The 18,211-nt window shown below is 35.6% G+C and overlaps 1 protein-coding gene across 5 annotated transcripts in view; it reads left to right on the top strand.

The window, feature by feature from the left end:
- ARHGAP5 (Rho GTPase activating protein 5) overlaps positions 1 to 17,771 on the top strand; it is a 79,744-nt gene extending 61,973 nt beyond the window's left edge. For all 5 annotated transcript variants that reach the window (XM_030930911.1, XM_030930910.1, XM_030930913.1 and 2 more), the window contains 4 exons: positions 5,659 to 5,736; positions 9,228 to 9,359; positions 11,729 to 11,834; positions 14,258 to 17,771. In XM_030930911.1, coding sequence (XP_030786771.1) covers positions 5,659 to 5,736; positions 9,228 to 9,359; positions 11,729 to 11,834; positions 14,258 to 14,585 — 644 coding nt within the window. In that variant the 3' untranslated portion in view covers positions 14,586 to 17,771. The remainder of the gene's footprint in view (positions 1 to 5,658; positions 5,737 to 9,227; positions 9,360 to 11,728; positions 11,835 to 14,257) is intronic.
- The last annotated feature ends 440 nt before the right edge of the window (positions 17,772 to 18,211 follow it).

Raw genomic sequence — 18,211 nt, 5'->3', positions numbered from 1 at the left:
TTGATTTGGTTTGGTAGTATTTTGTTGAAGATTTTAAAAATCTGTATATGTAGGGGATATTGGCCTGTAGTTTTCACTTTGTGTTTTTAATCTGGCTATGGGGCATTAGGGTAGTCACAGCTTCATAGGAAGTGTTTCTCTTCTGTTTTTTAGAAGAGTTTGAGATCAATTATTGTTAATACTTTTTTAAGGGTTTGGCATAATTCTTCAGTGAAAACATCTTGTATTGGGCTTTTTTGTTTTTGTGAGCTTTTGATTACTAGATCAATCTCATTTGTTATAGATCTGTTGAGATTTTCCATTTCTTGAATCAGTTTTGGTAGTTGGTGTATTTCTAAAAAGTTGTTTATTTCATTTAACTTACCTAATTTGATGGCATACAATTGTTCATAGTATTCTCTTGTAACCCTCTTTATCTGTATATTTCAGTAGTAATGTGTCTACTTTCATTCTGATTTTAGTAATTGGTGTCTCCTTTTTTTTTTCCCTTGGTAAATCTAGCTAAGGGTTTGTCAATTTAATCAGTCTTCTCAGAGAACCAATTTTTGGTTTTGTTTGATTCTCCCTATTTTTCTACTTTCTATTTTATCTGCATATTAATTTTTATTATTTCTTTCATTCTGGTAGCTTTAGGTTTAGCTTTAGGTTTAGCTTTAGGTTTAGCTTTAGGTCTTCTTTTTCTAGTTCCTTAAAGTTGAAATCTTTAGGTTTAGCTTTAGGTCTTCTTTTTCTAGTTCCTTAAAGATGAAATCTTTTTTAATGAAGGCTTTTACAGATGCAGGTTTCCCTCTAAAATCTTTTGGCTGCATCCCATAGGTTTTGGTATATTGTTCTTTTTGTTCATGTCAAAGTATTTTCTAATTGTATTTGTAATTTCTTCTTTGTTCCATTAGCTGTTAAAGAATGTGTTGTTTGGCCGGACATGGTAGCTCACGCCTGAAATTCCAGCACTTTGGGAGGCCAAGGCGGGCGGATCACGAAGTCAGGAGATCAAGACCATCCTGGCTAAGACAGTGAAACCCCGTCTCTACTAAAAATACAAAAAAAAAAAAAAAAAAAAAAATTAGCCGGGCCTGGTGGCGGGCACCTGTAGTCCTAGCTATTGGGGAGGCTGAGGCAGGAGAATGGCGTGAACCCAGGAGGCGGAGCTTGCAGTGAGCCGAGATCACGCCACTGCACTCCAGCCTGGGCGACAGGGCAAGACTCCTTCTCAAAAAAAAAAAAAAAAAAAAAAAAGTTGTTTAATTTTCACATATTTATTAATTTTCCTTTTGTTACTTATTTCTGTTTTCATTCCTTTGTGATCAGAGAACATATTCTGTATTATTTCAGGCCTTTAAAATGTATTTAAACTTCTTTTGTGTCCTAACATACAGTGTTTCCTCCAGAATGTTACATGTGCATTTAAAGAGAATGTATATTGTGCTGTTGATAGATTGAGTGTTCTGTATGTCTGTTTGGTCTAGTCGGTTTATAGTGTTCAAAGTCTCTATTTTCCTTGGTGATCTTCTGTCTAGTTCTGTTCATTATCGCAGTGGACTATTATCGTCTCCAACTTTTATAGTTGAAATGTTTATTCCTCCCTTCAATTCTGTCAGTTTTTGCCTCATATATTTTGGACTCTTGTTAGGTGCATATATGTTTATAATTATATCTTACTGATGGATTCTCCCTGTTACTGATGTATAATGTCCTTCTATGCTCTTGTAACAGTTTTTGTCTTAAAGTCTATTTTTTCTGATACTAGGAAAGCTACTCCGACTGTCTTATTAATTACTGTTTATATGCAATATACTTTTCTATCCTTTTACGTTCAAAGTATTGTGTCTTTGGTACTGTAGCGATTGTCTTGTAGACTGTATAGTTGGATGCTGTTTTTCTCTTTTATCCATTCTACCAGTCTCTGTCTTAATAGGAGATTTCAAATTATTTTCTTAGTCATTACCCTGCAGATTACAGTTAACATATTTATAATAATCATGTTTTAATTGAAAGCACCTTTTTTTCAAAAGTGTACAAAAACTGCTCATTTAGAGCTTCATTTCCCATCCTTGTTATTGTCAGAAATTACATCTTTATACATTTTATGCCCATTAACATAGACTTGTAATTATTGTTTTATGTACTTCTAAAATCATACGAGGACAAAAAGGAGTTATGAGTAAAAAATGAAATACTGCTGGCTTATTTGCTTGGCTATCTAGCTGCCATAACCTTGGTTATTTATTTTTTTGTATGGCTTCAAGTTGCTGTCTAGTGCCCTTTCATTTCAGCTTAGAGAACTTCCTTACTCTCTTTGCCATATCTTGTAGGACATGTATACTAGTGATAAACTCTCTCAACTTTCGTTTATCTAAGAGTATCTTAATTTCTCCTTCATTTTTGAAGCATAGTTTTACCAGACACAGAATTTTTGGTTTGCAGGGTTTTTTTTTTTCTTTAAGCACTTTAAATAATATCATTCTACTGCCTTCCAACCTCCATGGTTTCTGAAGATCAAGTAGGCTGTTAATCTTATTGAATATACCTTGTACGTGACAGTTGCTTCTTTCTTGTTTTTTCATTCATTCCTCTTTTCTCCTCAGACTGGATAATCTCAACCTGTCTTTAAAAATTCACTGATTACTCCTTCTGACTGCTCATGTCTGCTGTTAACCTCTCTGGTGAAGTTTTCTTTTCGTTTATTGTACTTTTCAATTGCAAAATTTCTTTTTAGGGTCTTTTTATAATTTCTGTGTATGTATTGATATTCAGTTCGTCGAGTCATCATTCTCCTGGTTTCCTTTAGTTCTTTGTTTATGGTTTCCTTTAGCTCTTTGTGATTTTTTTTAAAAAATCTTTTGATTTAAAGTCTTTGTCTAGTAAATGCAATGACAGGGCTTCATTGTGGACAGTTTCTCTAAATTTCTTTTTTTCCTGTAATAAACTCTACTTTCTTGTTTCTTTGTATGCCTCTTTTTTGTTGGAAATAAAGACATTTAAAAGATTATAATATGGCAACCCTGGAAATGAAATTCTTTCCCCTCACCAGGGTTTGCTTTTGCTGTGTGTTGGTTATGTTGTTTGCTTGTTTAGAGACTTTGTAAGCTATTTTTGTGAAGTCTGTATTCTTTGTCATTTGCTGCCACTGAAGTCTGTTCTATTCACTTGGTGGTGATTTGTTAGTTTCTTTAAATATCTGGAGTCAAAGGAAAAACAACACTTTCCAAGTCTTGTGGGTGAAACAAAGGCAAGCCCTTATACTTTTCCTTCAGAGAGCCAACAGACAGGTTGAAATCCATGACCACAGTTCTTTCAGAATAAGGTTCATATTGCTCTCTGGCACTCATGTAACCTGCACCCACAGTGCAGGCTACTGTCCTCATGATTGTCACTAATCTCGGGTATAGGGAATGGTAGGTAATTTAAAGCTTTCTTCACCAAGACTACTTCTGGTTGTTGTAATTTTTTAATAGATTATGGAGTTCTGCAAATGTTGATTCTGACCCTTCTGCCAGCTCATTAGTCGCTGGAATTCTCTTCTCCGCCACTTTTGGTGACATCACTCCCCATGGACATATTTATCAAATTTATGGATTATTTACACACCTTGCATCTCTGTTACCCTTTGTAATCTATTTTATGACTTAAACAATTATGTCCTCCTGAAGGTGTAGGGGAACAGGCAGTGAAACCCTAGTTTTGTATCTGTTAGCAACTCAAATAAAACTTAGGCCATTCTAAAACTTCAGATATCAGTAATACTCTGGGTTACTTAAGGGGTAGTGACCTTTTCTAATGAAAGGGAAAAAAGGTACTCAATTAAAAGGCAATATTATTTTATTTTTTGTTTTTTATTATTATTATTATTTTTTGAGACGGAGACTTGCTCTGTCGCCTGGGCTGGAGTTCAGTGGCATGATCTTGGCACACTGCAACCCCTGCCTCCTGGGTTCAAGCAATTCTCCTGCCTCAGCCTCCCAAGTAGCTGGGGCTACAGGCGCCCACCACCACGCCTAGCTAATTTTTGTATTTTTAGTAGAGGTGGGGTTTCAACATGTTGGCCAGGTTTGTCTCAAACTCCTGACCTCAAGTGATCCACCCACCTCAGCTTCCCAAAGTGCTGGGATTACAGGCGGGAGCCACCACTCCCGGCCTAAAATTTCCATTTAGTTATTCCTTATATATTCTGTTTCTTTGCTGAAACTTCCTATTTTTTCATGTTTCAAGTGTGTTTGTAATTGCACATTGAAGTATTTTATAATAACTGCTTTAAAGTCCTGTTCAATAATTCCATAACTGCCACCATTGAGTTAGTGTCTGTTAAATGTCATTTATCATTCAAGTTGACATTTTTCTTGGTTTTTGATATGAGGGATTTTTGTTTTATTATTGTATCATAGACACTTTGGATATCACGTTCAGAGACTTTGGAATATTCCTAAAATCTATTTTAGCAGGCCTCCTCTGATGTTGCACCAGCAGGGGAGGAGGGCTGCAAGGTGGGAGTGGAAGTTAAGACTCCCTGTTGACTTCCACTGGCCTTCACTGATAATAGCATGGTGGGGTAGGTAGGGCATCTCTTACCTAGGATTGGTGGTAGAAGTTTAGGCTCTCTACTCAGCCTCTGCTGACACTCCAGAAAGGGTAAAGAACTCCTTGTTACTGATCGGCAGAGGTAGAAGTCTAGGCTTTCAAGTTGGCCTCCACTGACGAGAGTGAGGAGGGATTCCATGCTCCGTGGCTTGAGGAGGGCAATTATAGTCAAAAAGGTTTTGTTTTGCTAGGCTGTACCTCTTCTAATCCTTTCACTAGGGAAAGCAGACTTCTTGTTGCTGTTGTTGGGTTTTATTTTTTGTTTTTGTTAGTTTTGGGGGTGGTGGGGGTGGTGGGGGTGGTGGTGGGGGTGGTGGTAGTCTTGTTGTTTTTGCCTTTGCTCATTAGTATTTCTGGGTTGCAGACCTCTCCAATGCCCAGTCACGATATGAGCCTCTCCCTGCCCTCTCGAAAATCAGGAAACTTACTGTCATGTCGTTCTTCAAGTTTCTAAGTCATTAGCCAGTTCACCTTCTTCTCTCCACCATTCACAGAATACTTAGGTTTGGTTTTTTTACATGTTAGGTTCAGGGTTTTTAGCTGTATTTAGTGGGAGAGTAGGGAGAAATAAGTCTATTCATTTTGTCTGGAGCTGAATGTCCTAAATGGTTTAAAATAGAAAATAGTCCACTAAGAACTTACTTTTTTTAAATGCTCAAAAAGTATTTTATTCTTAAAAATATTTTACCACTATAAATTTGTAACTTAAGTTGTACATAAGATTAAGTACATTTATTGTTATACATATATATGGGTTTTTTGTTTGGTTGGTTGGGGTTTTTTTTTGGGAGACAGGGTCTTGCTCTCTTGCCTTGACCTCCCAGGCTCAGGTGATCCCCCTGCCTCAGCCTCCCGAGTAGCTGGGGCTACAGGTGCATGCCACCATGCCCAGCTAAGTTTTTGTTTATTATTTGTAGAGACAGAGTCTCCCTGTGTTGCCCAGGCTAGGCTCAAACTCCTGGACCAAGCAGTTCTCCCACCTTGGCCCCCCAAAGTGCTGAGATTACAAACATGAGCCACTGTGCCCAGCCATGTGGATATGTATGTGTTTATTAAAGTATGTATATTTCTTTATTCTCTTAGGGTTATGTACCGAAGGACTCTACCGTGTTAGCGGGAACAAAACTGACCAAGACAATATTCAAAAGCAGTTTGATCAAGGTAAGAAGATAATTATGTGAAATAAAATTGTTGTTTTGTGTTTTACTTATTAGAATTCATGGTGAGAAGATTGATTTTCATTTGAAAACTTCCTAAGGAAATGGATGTTGAGGAGAGAGGGTTTCAGAGTGGGATTAGAAGCACTAAGTAGAATAGATACCACAGTAAAGGTACGAAACAGCTAGGGAAAGTCTGTTTTCTTTACACTAGCAAGGAAGTCACTGATTACTTTTAGAGCCTTTGAATTAAGGGGCCTTGGTACTAGGGATTTGTAAGAGGAAGCAGATGATATGAACCTTTTAAAATACAACTGCAATAGAAGAAAAGATTGAAAACAAGAGGCAGTTGAGTCAAGAAAATACAATATTGTATATATTTTTAATGTAAATATGAAGACAGAAGAGGATTTAGTAAATAAGAAAGGAAGTACTGGAAAAGTATTGAAGCAAAGTCCATCAGGCCCGGAAGGAATGGAATGCAGTAGAATAAATTTTGTTTTTGAAATAACAAGAAACTATCTCTAACCCTAAGACTGAAGGGAATACTATAAAATATTTTGATGTAAGATTAGGTATTTTATGGCCCATATACTCTGAGGTTCTTCCCAAATTTCATATTCCTAATACATTAAACAATCTCACAAGTAAAAGACTGTGACTGTACCTATATAAATCCATCACCAGAGTTAGAAAAGCAATAATTTGACTTCTGATTGATTGACATCTTAGCCATTAGGAGTAAAAAAAGCCAAATTTTCTACTCAAACTCAGTAAACTCTATATGCGATTAAAGATTTAAATGTAAAAAATGAAAAACATAAGTACCAGAGAGAAAAATGAGTGAAATTTTATAGTCTTAAAGAAAAGCCTAAACTTGATATGAAACCTAGAAAGCATGAACACAAGTTGATAGACTGGACTGTATACATGCTAAAATTTTACAAAAATGTAAAAATTCTGTATGACATGTGGCTAAAACAGGGTGTGACATACCTAGCTTAAGTAATTCCCATCAGAAGAGAGCAACCAATAAATAAATGAAAATATGCTTAGCTTCTATTAATGATAAAAATTAAAGGATTATATTTACTTGTTTTATTTGAATGAAAAGAATTGTTAGTAGAGCGTAGGTAAGCATGTATCTTGTACACTGTTGGTTGTAGGTGCCTTTTGAGAGGCAGTTTGTGAATATCAGGATTCAGATAGCTTTGCTAGAGAAATTCCACTTCTAGGAATTTGTTATAGAAGTCTTTGCATAAGCATGCCAAGATATACTTACAAGGCTCTTCCTTGCAGTATTGTAAGTTTTTTTTTAAAGGGGTGTTGTGGGGATACCACTCAGGTCTCATAAGTAGAATGAATACTAAGAAACCACATAAAATAAAGATTTATGCCTGTTGAAATATCAAAACGTCAGTTGTTGTGTGTGTGTGACTGTGTGTTTACAAAAACACACCTTGTTGCCAAAGAGTATCGTATAGTCTAGTATCCCATTTTTTAAAAATATTGCCCAGTCACAGTGGCTCACGCCTGTAATCCTAGCACTTTGGGAGGCCAAGGTGGGCAAATTGCCTGAGCTCAGGCAATAACAGGAGTTTGAGACTAGCCTGGGCAACATAGTGAAACCCCATCTGTACTAAAATGCAAAAAATTAGCCGGACATGGTGGCGCACACCTGTAATCCCAGCTACTTGGGAGGCTGAGGCAGGAGAATCACTTGAACCCAGGAGGGGGAGGTTACAGGGAGCTGAGAGATCGTACTATTGCACTCCAGCCTGGGTGACAGAGCGAGACTGCATCAAAAAAAAAAAAAAAAAAGTATATATATATAGTGTTTAAAAAACTGTTTAGACTTAATGATATTACATTGGTAGAAGTTAACTTCCAATAGTGAAGGCATGGTTGTAGTTAATACCAAGACTCTTGAGTTTGACTTTCTTGTTTTGTTTTCTGGTCCTGCCACTACTGCCACTATTTTTGTGTCTCTGGCAAGTTAATCTTTCTAAATCTCAATTTCTTCATGTCTACTGTGGGAGTGATGAGAGTAACTATAAGGTTAATGGGATAATGTATATGAAGAGTTTTCTGTCCGAGCACCATATTAAATGTTCATTGGGTAGCTATTACTACAAAGAATGTAGCCTAAGGAAATAAGTTTATATGTATTAAAGCATAGCGTCATATCATTTTCATATTATTGTAATATATTTAAATGAAATAAATCTAAATGTTCAGTAATAGAATATAATGTAAATTGTATAATCTAAGGAAATATTTCACAGCCATTAAAATTGTTTATGTAGGGCAAAATGTTAACAATTGATTTGACAATTTTTTTAATGAACAGAGAAAGGCTGAAAGGAAACATGCTAAACTGTAAACAATGCTTGTCTAGGTGATGGGGAAATTTTTTTTCTTTTTGCTGGCCTATTTTTTATATTAAAGTGATTTACTGATAGCAAATTAACCTTATGATGTGATACACTTTTAGTATGTTCTATTCTTGATTTTTTTAGTCGGAACTTCACCAACGATTTAAATTTAAACCATTTTACATAAAATTTTAAAGTGTAAGCTTGAAAAGTCCAAATTAGAATTTATACAAATTGAGTATCTCTTATCCAAAATTCTTGGGGCCCAGAAGTATTTTAGATTTCAGATTTTTTTCAAATTTTGGAATATGTGTATTTTACTTAGCAGTTATGCCAGATCTGAAATGTTCCAGTGAACAAGTTTCAGATCAACCTGTATGCATATTTCTTTTTTCTTTTATGGCCTCTTTTTTTTTTTTACCCCTCCTCCAAAGAAATAGGGTCTCACTATGTTGCCCAGGCTGGACTTAAACTCCTGGGCTCAAGTGATCTTCTCATCTTAGTTTCCTGAATAGCTGGGACTACAGGTATGCACCAGCTCACCTGCCTCTTGTGGCCTCTTTTAAATAGCTGTATAAACCAAAAAAAGATAGATATTATTAAAGTTCCTCAATATACTAATAAACCTAACAGCATTTTTTTATTATAATAGAAAAGACTTATTGCTTGGTTGTCTTTTCCCAAATCCATGTAGTTTGTCAGCCTAAAAAGAAAAGTGGGGCCGGGCGCTATGGCTCACACCTGTAGTTTCAGTACTTTGGGAGGCTGAGGCAGGTGGATCACCAGAGGTCAGAAGTTCGAGACCAGCCTGGCCAACATGGTGAAACCCCTTCTCTACTAAAAATATAAAAAATTAGCTGGGTGTGATGACGGTCGCCTGTAATCCCAGCTACTCAGGAGGCTGAGGCAGGAGAATCACTTGAACTGGGGAGGTAGAGGTTGCAGTGAGGTGTACTCCAGCCAGGGCAACAAAAGCAAAACTCAGTCTCAAAAAAAAAAAAAGAAAAAGAAAAGTGGCCCACGACTTAAAGTTATCTTTTGATCTAAAAGTAACCGTTTAGCTTACTTCTATAATAAAAGTTTTATTATGTAATTTAAAATGTTAATTTTTGTCTTGTAGATCATAGTATCAATCTAGTGTCAATGGAAGTCACAGTAAATGCTGTAGCTGGAGCCCTTAAAGCTTTCTTCGCAGATCTGCCAGATCCTTTAATTCCATATTCTCTTCATCCGGAGCTATTGGAAGCAGCAAGTAAGTATAAACCTCCTTTTTATGAGAGGGATGATAGTGGCAGTTTTTGGATATCGATTGCTAAGTGTTAAAATCGTCATGTGCTAGAATATGTAGCTAATAAAAATTAACTTACTAGAACACTATTTCTTAAAGGTATTTTCCTCTAAATTAAAATCAGAATCCCTGAAGATGGCCTCCAGGAATATTCTGTTTTAGTTAGCCCCCTAGGTGACTTAAATGCTCCTAGAAATTAGATCATTGTACTAGAAGTTTGAGGTTTGTGTTTTTAATTCAAACTTAAGGGCACTGTAAGAAAATTAAATAAATTCTTCAAATTGTAAGTCGAAGAAATTTACTTTGGCCTTGTCTTACCTGTTTTATGTTGCTATAACAGAATATTACAGACTGCATAATTTATAAAGTAATTTATTTCTTACAGTTCTAGAGGCTGGTAAGTTCAGGGTCAAGGAGGCCTCATCCGGTGAGGGCCTTTTTGCAAAGGCATTCCATGCCCAAAGGTGGAAGGGCAAGAGAGCACACTCAGAGAGTAAGAGACAGGAAGGGGACTGAACTTACTCTTTTATCAGGAATTCATTCCCAAAATAGCTAACTCACTTAAGAGATAACAGTGTTAATCTCTTCACGAGGACAAAACCCTCATGATATAGTCACCTCTTAAAGCTCCCACCTCTCAACACTGTTGCCTTGGGGATTAAGTTTTCCACACAAGAACTTTGGGGGAAACATTCAAACCATAGCAGACCACGTGTTGTAAGTCATTTTGGGAAAGAACATGATATTTATTTAGTATTTATTCCTACTTTGGCATCTTTCATTCAGATGTTTCCACTAAACAGATACTCATTTATCCAGAAAATGAGACCTAAAGTCTGTTTGGGCATCATTTTCATCCATGTGATTTCTCAGTGACAAAAAAATTAACATAATTGCTAAATACTTCTCTCTACTATTTCCTTTTGGTTGCAAGTCTTCAAGTTCTTTAGGTGAGACTACTTTGTACAGTTCTGATTATAAGTTCTCAGTGATTTATTTTTTTTTTAATTCAGTATATTGTCACAAGGTATAGTTGCCTTATATATACTCTCAGGTAAAGTGGGAAAATGGTTTAATTGATAGCTTAGATGTTCTTATCTATTGACCATTAATAGGAACCTCAGAACTTTCCTACTTAGGAAATTTTTAAGGACCGATTTAGAAGTAATGTGTAACAAATGACATTTTGTTAGTAATTGGTTTTGCTACCATAATGATGTGGTATGCACACTGGTCTTCAAAATAAAGAAGAGGAGGAAAGCACCCTCTATCTCATTTATTTCAGGGCCACATTTTAGTTACTCTGTTTCATAATTGCGTAGATTTGGAGAGTAAGTTAAATACTTAAACTATCTGTAAAGGAAAATCTTTGATAAGCAAAATGGATTACAAGTAATTGTAGTATAGACAAATCTATAGCCCAAGGGCCATATATAGGCTATCGCCAGTTTTGGGCAGACTTTTGAGCTGAGAATCGTTTTTACACCAAGAGAAAAGAAAATTTCATGACACATTAAAATTACATGAAATTCAAATTTCAGAAGTTTTATTAGAGTATAGCCACTCCCATTTGTTACTGCTTTTGTGCTACAACACGGGGTTGAGTAAGTGTGCCCACAAAGCCTAAAATAGTTACTCTCTGTAGCATAAATGTTAAGAGCCTAACAGATTTGTAAGTAATGAATTATAAATCAGTATCTAGTTACATAAATTGCTAATATACCATTTCCCATTTTGTCAATGCTGAGTCACTTTGGTCTTCAGTGATTAGCTTTCCTTATAAAAAGGCTATAGTAATAAATGATAACATTAATAGAAATAGATAATGTTAGTTGAAGTGATTTCTTAATTTACATAATTTAGCAGGTTCTTTTGAACAGGGATCTCCAACCCCTAGGCCACACAGCCTGGCTTGTTAGGAACCAGGCCTCACAGCAGAAGGTGAGCAGTTGGGTAAGGGAAGCTGAGCTCCACCTTCTGTCAGATCAGGAACGGCATTAGATTCTCATAGGAGTGGGAACCCTCTTGTGAACGGCACATGTGGGGGATCTAGGTTGTGCACTTCTTAAAATCGAATGATAAATGTAATGCACTTGAATCATCCTGAAACCATCCCCCCACCCATCTGTGGAAAAACTGTCTTCCACAAAACTGGTCCCTGGTGCCAAAAAGGCTGGGGACTGCTGCTTTACACCATTTTCTTTTACTTTGTTTACCTATCCTAATATGCTTTAAACATATTCTTGATTGTTACAGTAAATATAGCAGGAAGCTTTATCAAATATTTTTAAATGTGTAAGTTTTACACAAACTCTTCACTTTTAATTTTACAGAAATCCCGGATAAAACAGAACGTCTTCATGCCTTGAAAGAAATTGTTAAGAAATTTCATCCTGTAAACTATGATGTATTCAGATACGTGATAACACATCTAAACAGGTATTTTTTTTTTAGGGATTTTTGGCAAATAAAATGCACTACACATTTCGAACATGTAAACTTTATAAATTAGGTAATTATCAGATAGAAAAGGGGACTCAGACTAAACATACAGGTGAATTTTGGTTTTCTAATTTATATCTAAAAAGATACGTGATTAGTTTTGTAATGAAATGATTATATAAATAGTAAGTGTGGTAAGTATATTTTCTTTTTTACCACATTCTCTGTAGGATCTTAGAATTTTAGATATGAAATGACACTTAGACAATTAACCAGATTGACCTATCTGGAGTTGAAACAGGGTTTGGTTTGAAAAATTACTAGTTCTGTGACCTTGGGTAAATGACTTATTCTTGCTAAGTCTTGATTGTCTCAACTACAAACATGAGAATAACAGCACTTCACAAAGTGTTCAGAACAAAGTTGTTCTGAGGACTGAATGGAACTATTAGCATGTGTGCTAATTTTTTCAAAAGTCTTCTCGTAATATTTTCTACTGACATTTTAGTGAACTGTATTTTTTTTTTAAACTAATAGTATCAACGCCCAAACCAAGTACATTTCAGCCTGTACCTCCTAAAAGAGGATTAACTGATGTTTAAAGCTTACTTTTTACTAGCAATGTGGTATAAAACCGTGCATTTCTTATAACCTTTCCCTGAGAAAATACCATGGAAACATGGTGAAACCCCATCTCCACTAAAAATACAAAAATTAGCTGGGTGTGGTGATGAGCGTCTGTAATCCTAGCTACTCAGGAGGCTTGGGGTGGGAGAATTGCTTGAGCCCGGGGGGCAGAGGTTGCAGTGAGCCGAGATCATGCCATTGCACTCCAGCCTGGCCAACAGAGCAAGACTCTGTCTCAAAAAAAAAAAAAAGAAAAAAAAAAAAGATTGTTTTATGGAATGCTAGCAACCAGGTTTTTGTTTGCTTTTTTTTTTTTTGAGATGGAGTCTCGCTCTGTCACTAGGCTGGAGTTCAGTGGCACGATCTCAGCTCACTGCAACCTCCACCTCCCAGGTTCAAGCAGTTCTCTTGCCTCAGCTTCCCGAGGAGCTGGGATTACAGATGCATACCACCACGCCCAGCTAAATTTAGTATTTTTAGTAGAGACAGGGTTTCACCATTTTGACCAGGATGGTCTCGATCTCTTGACCTTGTGATCCACCCTCCTCGGGCTCCCAAAGTGCTAGAGTTACAGGCGTGAGCCACCGTGCCTGCTGCAACCAGGTTTTTTGAAAGTTAAAAATTCTCGCTGGATGTGGTGGCTCAACACTTTGGGAGGCTGGAGGATCTCTTGAGGCCAGGAGTTTGAGACCAGTCTGAGCAACATAGTGAGACTTGATTCTCAAAAAAAAAAAGAAGGGAAGGAAGGAAAGAGAAAGAAAAAGAAAAGGGAGAGATAAAAAGGAGAGGAAGGAGGGGAGGAAGGAAGGGAAAATTCACCTGACATTAGTGTCAAATGCCTGTGGTAGTAATTTTTCCAAAGCTGGTTGAGAGAGAGAGCATACTCTGGTTTATCTTTACATCTCTCACAGTAGTCAAAGAAGTTACATATACAATTAGAATTTGTTGTTTCTGTTGCCAAAAACTCAATACAGTTTGTCACATCAGGAAAGGTTTTTTGTTGTTGTTTTTGAGACGGAGTTTCACTTCATTCTTGTTGCCCAGGCTGGAGTGCAATGGCGTGATCTCAGCTCACCACAACCCCCGCCTCCCAGGTTCAAGCGATTCTCCTGCCTCAGCCTTCCAAGTAGCTGGAATTACAGGCTGTGTTACTACGCCTTGCTAATTTTGTATTTTTAGTAGTGATGGGGTTTCTCCATGTTAGTTCTGCTGTTCTCGAACTCCCGACCTCAGGTGATCCACCTGCCTCAGCCTCCCAAAGTGCTGGGATTACAGGTGTGAGCCACTGCACCTGGCCCAGGAAAAGTTTTTTACATACGAATTAAAGATGCTTCTTTATGCAAATTTTTTTTTTTTTTTTTTTTTTTTTTTGCGACGGAGTCTCGCTCTGTTGCCCAGGCTGGAGTGCAGTGGCCGGATCTCAGCTCATTGCAAGCTCCGCCTCCTGGGTTCACGCCATTCTCCTGCCTCAGCCTCCCAAGTAGCTGGGACTACAGGCTCTCGCCACCTCGCCCGGCTAGTTTTTTGTATTTTTTTTAGTAGAGACGGGGTTTCACCGTGTTCGCCAGGATGGTCTCGATCTCCTGACCTCGTGATCCGCCCGTCTCAGCCTCCCAAAGTGCTGGGATTACAGGCTTGAGCCACCGCGCCCAGCCCTCTTTATGCAAATTTTTAAACCCCAGGTTTGAAGTAGTATAAAAGGTAACATTAAATCTGAGATCATTTCTAGATCTGGAATTCTGTGATTATAATGAGTTTTGATCTCTAAATGTTTTTTCCTTTCATAATTTCAGGGTTAGTCAGCAAAATAAAATCAACCTAATGACAGCAGACAACTTATCCATCTGTTTTTGGCCAACCTTGATGAGACCTGATTTTGAAAATCGAGAGTTTCTGTCTACTACTAAGATTCATCAATCTGTTGTTGAAACATTCATTCAACAGTGTCAGTTTTTCTTTTACAATGGAGAAATTGTAGAAACGACAAACACTGTGGCTCCTCCACCACCTTCAAACCCAGGACAGTTGGTGGAACCAATGGTACCACTTCAGTTGCCACCACCATTGCAACCTCAGCTGATACAACCACAATTACAAACGGATCCTCTTGGTATTATATGAGTAGGAGGTGATTGCAGACAGGCTGGATTTGGACAAAAAGCAAATCTAGACATGCATGTTTCAGGGTTCAGTAGTATACTTCATGTTTCATACAGATAAGTCACATTCAAAATTACATTTTCTCTTTGAACTAGATGGTATTCCTTATTCACTTACATTACAAATCTAAGACCATGTGATAAGCATGACTGGAGAGGTTTAATTTTTATAAACAAAAATAGCTATAAAATACAAAGCTGCTGCTGCATGCAACCTTATCGCAATCAGTATATATCATTCCTGTGGCAATTTCTGTCACATTATATTGTGAATAAAATTTTTCTATAGAAATTAAATGATTTAAAAACTCACCTATATGAAACATTTAATGCTTTTCAGCCTGCTTTCTGGCTGATTTTGTTATTTGATATGCTAATTTGGGCAACGTAATTTACATTCTGGCAGTCAGTGTAGATAACTAAAAGCCCAGTTAAGTATTTTATAATTTCAGGCTACTGAGGCCATGCTTGGGATGTTGTTTGAAAGAAAAAAAATACACTTGACATATTTCACATTTCTGTACCTTCATCTTTACTTCCAAGTAAACGTGGATGATTTGATGAGGGATAAATGAACCTATTTCTTTTACACACATACCAAGGACATGCTTGTGGCTAAAGTGAGTTGATAATGTTGTGCAAAGGATAGTTGTCACCAACTCATTTCTTTATGGTCCATAATGAAATAAACATTTTGTATACTGTTAATTCTGTAAACAGATGCATGTTCAAAAGATCTATGATGGTCTTGTAATCTTAATCTAATATATTTTAGATATTTTAATTTTTTCCCTCTTGGGGAACACATTTAGTATAGTGTAGAAAATACTTCATTACATTTTCATATAAGGTTATATAACTTTTCATACATAAACATGAAATTTGTTGTAGAAAATTCTTTAAACCAAACATTTAAATCTAGGACTTCAATTTAATTTGTTCCTTGAATCTATTTTTATGTGGCCCTTAAAAACATATCCAAAAAACCCATTGCTAATATAGCAATAAAAATACTTTGGGTACTGACAGACTCTTTGGAGTGTTTATATTACAAATTTGTATTCATGTTCTTTTCTGTGATGCGTTGTACTAAAATCCAAAATGGCTTCTGCACCATTTTTAAGCCAGTTTTTTCCTTTGATGTTGGTACCAGAATCACTATAAATGACTGCTGCTTTTGGGGGTAAACATTTCGTTAGTGAAGATAAAACCAGAACACTAACTTATGGATAAAATTTTCAGAATAGGTGGCACAGGTAAATTTCACGAGGTTATATTTTGTGTAGTAAAGAAAAAAATTCTTTGGTCAATGTTACCTTAATTCAGACTACAATTTTAAGATTATCTTATATGTATTATAGTAAATAGATTTTCAGGTTCAAGGCTCCTAAGAGTTTGATTTGCTCTTGTTTTTTCCTAAAATAAATATTGTCTTTCCCAACTGTTAAGTTCTAGGTATTGTACTTCCAATTTTAACTTCAGAACCAAGATGTTGGCATGAACCAGGCTGCTGTTGAAGTACATGTATATTATAAATTATCTTATTTGTGTTATACTCTTACATGTTATCTTTTCTAAGAAAACAAAGTCCCTATTATTCCTATTGCAAAGCACACAGGAATTAAGAAAGTACAGTAATTTTTAAAAAAAAATCCGGTAAATGTAGTATTCTTAACCTGTTCTATATTACTTATACTTATTGTCTATATAGCTTTAATTTATAGTTGTCAGTTTAACTATTGGCATGTCTGGCAAAGAAAATTAAACTTTAAGAGTTTTATAAACTTTCTAGGTTGCTAAAGAATTTATTTTTCTACTATATATGGTATAGACAAAGCATCAAACTATGTACAGGAAAAAAGCCTGACTATTTCTATTGGAAGTGGGCTGAAAAGAGAGTTTTCAAAACTTCGTGTCTTCAGTTCATTCTGTCATAACTTTGCTATTGTAATATGTGAATACCAGTTTATTTAAGCTATTCTCTTTTATACTGTATTAATTTAATGTTCATCTGCATTTAGTACCATTTTTGTTACTAAAACTGGCATTTACCATTTTTCACATTAACCCACCTTGCACCTTCTTCCAAACTTATCTCCACTTTTCTATGCATTCTGTCATTGATTTGACACACTTCATAGTGAGTCATTTAAATATTCTACGTTTGGTTCAATTAACCAGTAGGTTACAGTTATTGAAAATTAAAGTACAGTTTAAAGCTCAGTCTGTTACACTGAATTGATTGTGTTTGTTTTTGCCAAGGATTTAAATATGTTTTTAAATATTAGAAACATCTAAGAACAGAATAACATAATTAAGCTTTTTTCTGGTAAGTTACTGGAAGGTTTCACTGTTTAGGGACCTATCATCTGAGACTTCTTAAAGGATTAAAAGAATAGGAGGATAGTCTCATAATTGTGAGTAAACATCAAGGCATTATATTTTACAATAATAAAATTTCATCTACACACATGTTGCCATTGTTTCATTTAAGGTTCAGTACTTATAGTTACTACAATATTGAACCTAACAGGATCTAGATTAGCAATATAAAGAAGCATAGTGGTACTCTGTTTCACACTTTCAGTAGATTTATTAGAAGTCAAATTCTATTCAACAGACACTTCTTAGGATATACGACTAATTTAAGAATAAAATTCCAGACACAATGTATTTTTTTTAAATGGTATTTGTTAGTAGTGCTTCTTCCCCTTAACATTTACAGTGTAAATACTGCAGGTAACAGCAATCTAAGTTAGTCAAAAAGCAGCTTTTTTTCCCATACTGTATGTAAATAATGTAGACCTGGGTATTTTTGTTTGCTTGGGTTTTTTTTTTTTTTTTAGGTACTGGAATCTAATTAATAATATCTCTTAGATATAAACAAAAGGGAACAATTGGAATAAGAATTTAGGCCTTAGCTTCCATGGTGATTTTTAGTTTTTTATACAGTAATAATTGTGATGCTATTTGTCAACTGGATATAAATATATATATAATTTTAAAAAGTCAAAAGTGCTTTTGTTTCTTTGTTTAATGTAATTTTTGTGCTTCAACCACAGGATGCTGCAGTAAATTAAATTTCAGTGAAGCTTCTGATGTATAAAGAATGCTATGAATAAAACATTAAGAAGCTGTGTAATTTTAAGTTATAGTTGCCTCTATTTTTACCATTTCATTGGTAAAATTAGCTAATTTTTTTCAAGTGAAATATGAAAAATAAAAATATAAATTTATCAATATGGAAATTTTATAAGGAGATGTATTGTTGAGTTTTCACTGTACTTGGAAAGGAGATTCAAAATTTTTTCTGGGGGTGTATATAAGTGAAAATCTGATTTTTTTAATTGTCAGGAAAACAAGATAATGCACAGTTTTCTAAGACATGCTTTGGAGCCACTGGAAATATTTTGAAAACTATTCTAGTTATAGCACAGCTGCTAATGTTAAAGAATATATTTATGTGTTCATGGTTTGTGACTATTAGGCCAAATTTTATGGCATATGTTGTGAGTCTGGATCTGGTGAGGTCTGTTTGACATGAATCTTTGTGTTATCTTGAATTCAGTAGTTTCAAGGTACTTAAAT

This window comes from Rhinopithecus roxellana, chromosome 5 (genome assembly GCF_007565055.1).
Source record: "Rhinopithecus roxellana isolate Shanxi Qingling chromosome 5, ASM756505v1, whole genome shotgun sequence".
Lineage (NCBI taxonomy): Eukaryota > Metazoa > Chordata > Mammalia > Primates > Cercopithecidae > Rhinopithecus > Rhinopithecus roxellana.
The sequence above is the reverse complement of the archived record's forward strand: the minus strand, read 5'-3'. Positions and strand labels throughout refer to the sequence as shown.